The 885-nt window shown below is 43.5% G+C and overlaps 1 protein-coding gene across 1 annotated transcript in view; it reads right to left on the bottom strand.

Moving 5' to 3' along the window:
• EMH_0094240 (uncharacterized protein) overlaps window positions 1-416 on the bottom strand; it is a gene marked incomplete at both ends in the record, with an annotated part of 747 nt that extends 331 nt beyond the window's left edge. The window contains 2 exons of the mRNA XM_013494930.1: window positions 1-16; window positions 194-416. Coding sequence (XP_013350384.1) covers window positions 1-16; window positions 194-416 — 239 coding nt within the window. The remainder of the gene's footprint in view (window positions 17-193) is intronic.
• Window positions 417-885: the final 469 nt, after the last annotated feature.

Here is an 885-nt window from a genome sequence, read left to right on the forward strand (position 1 = left end):
GGAGACGCTTGAGGCACTGGAGGCGCAGCAGCAGCAGCAGCAGCAGCAAGGGATTACACAACCACAAACAGAAGAAGAATATGAACGTTTGCTGCTCACCAATGGCGATGCTGCTGCTGTCTGGATCAGGTACACACAAAATTAGGGTTTAGGGTTTAGGGTTTAGGGTTTAGGGTTTAGGGTTTAGGTTTACCTGTATGCGTTTGTTGTGGTGGTGTAGAAGGCGCTGTTTCGTCTACTGCTGTTGCTGCTGCTGCTGCTGCTGTTGCTGCTGCTGTTACTGTTGCTCTTGCTGCAGTTGCTGTTGCTGCTGTTGCTGGTGCTGCTGCTGCTGCTGTTGCTGTTGCTGCTGCTGCTACAGCTGCTGCTGCTGCTGCTGCACTTCTGTGTGTGGCTTGCGTTAATAAACTCCCCATTTATTGCATCCTATAATGCATGCATTTGCTTCTGCTGCTGCTGCTGCTGCTGCTGCTGTTGCTGCTGCTGCTGCTGCTGCTGCTGCTGCTGCTGCTGCTGCTGCTGTGTTTGTAGTTATATGGCTTATCACCTGAAGCTAGGTGATTTAGAGAAAGCGCGAAAGGTAGCAGAGAGAGCCATAAAAGAAAACTCAGTTGCTGCTGCTGCTGCTGCTGCTGCTGCTGCTGCTGAGGAAGAAAAAGCTGCTGTCTGGATCGCTTATCTTAATATGGAGGCCAAGTATGGAGACAGGTTTCATCAGGTCTTTACTAGGTACTTTTTTTTTTATTTTTTTTATTTTTTTATTTTGTTTGTTTTTTATTTTGTTTGTTTATTTACTTTTATTTATTTCTGTTTTTCTGCGTTTATTTCTATGTATTTATCTATTTTTTTTTTTTTTTTTTTTTTTTTTTTTTTTTTTTTTTTTTT

This window comes from Eimeria mitis, genomic scaffold (assembly GCF_000499745.2).
Source record: "Eimeria mitis Houghton genomic scaffold, Emh_scaff134, whole genome shotgun sequence".
In the NCBI taxonomy this organism is placed as follows: Eukaryota; Apicomplexa; class Conoidasida; order Eucoccidiorida; family Eimeriidae; genus Eimeria; species Eimeria mitis.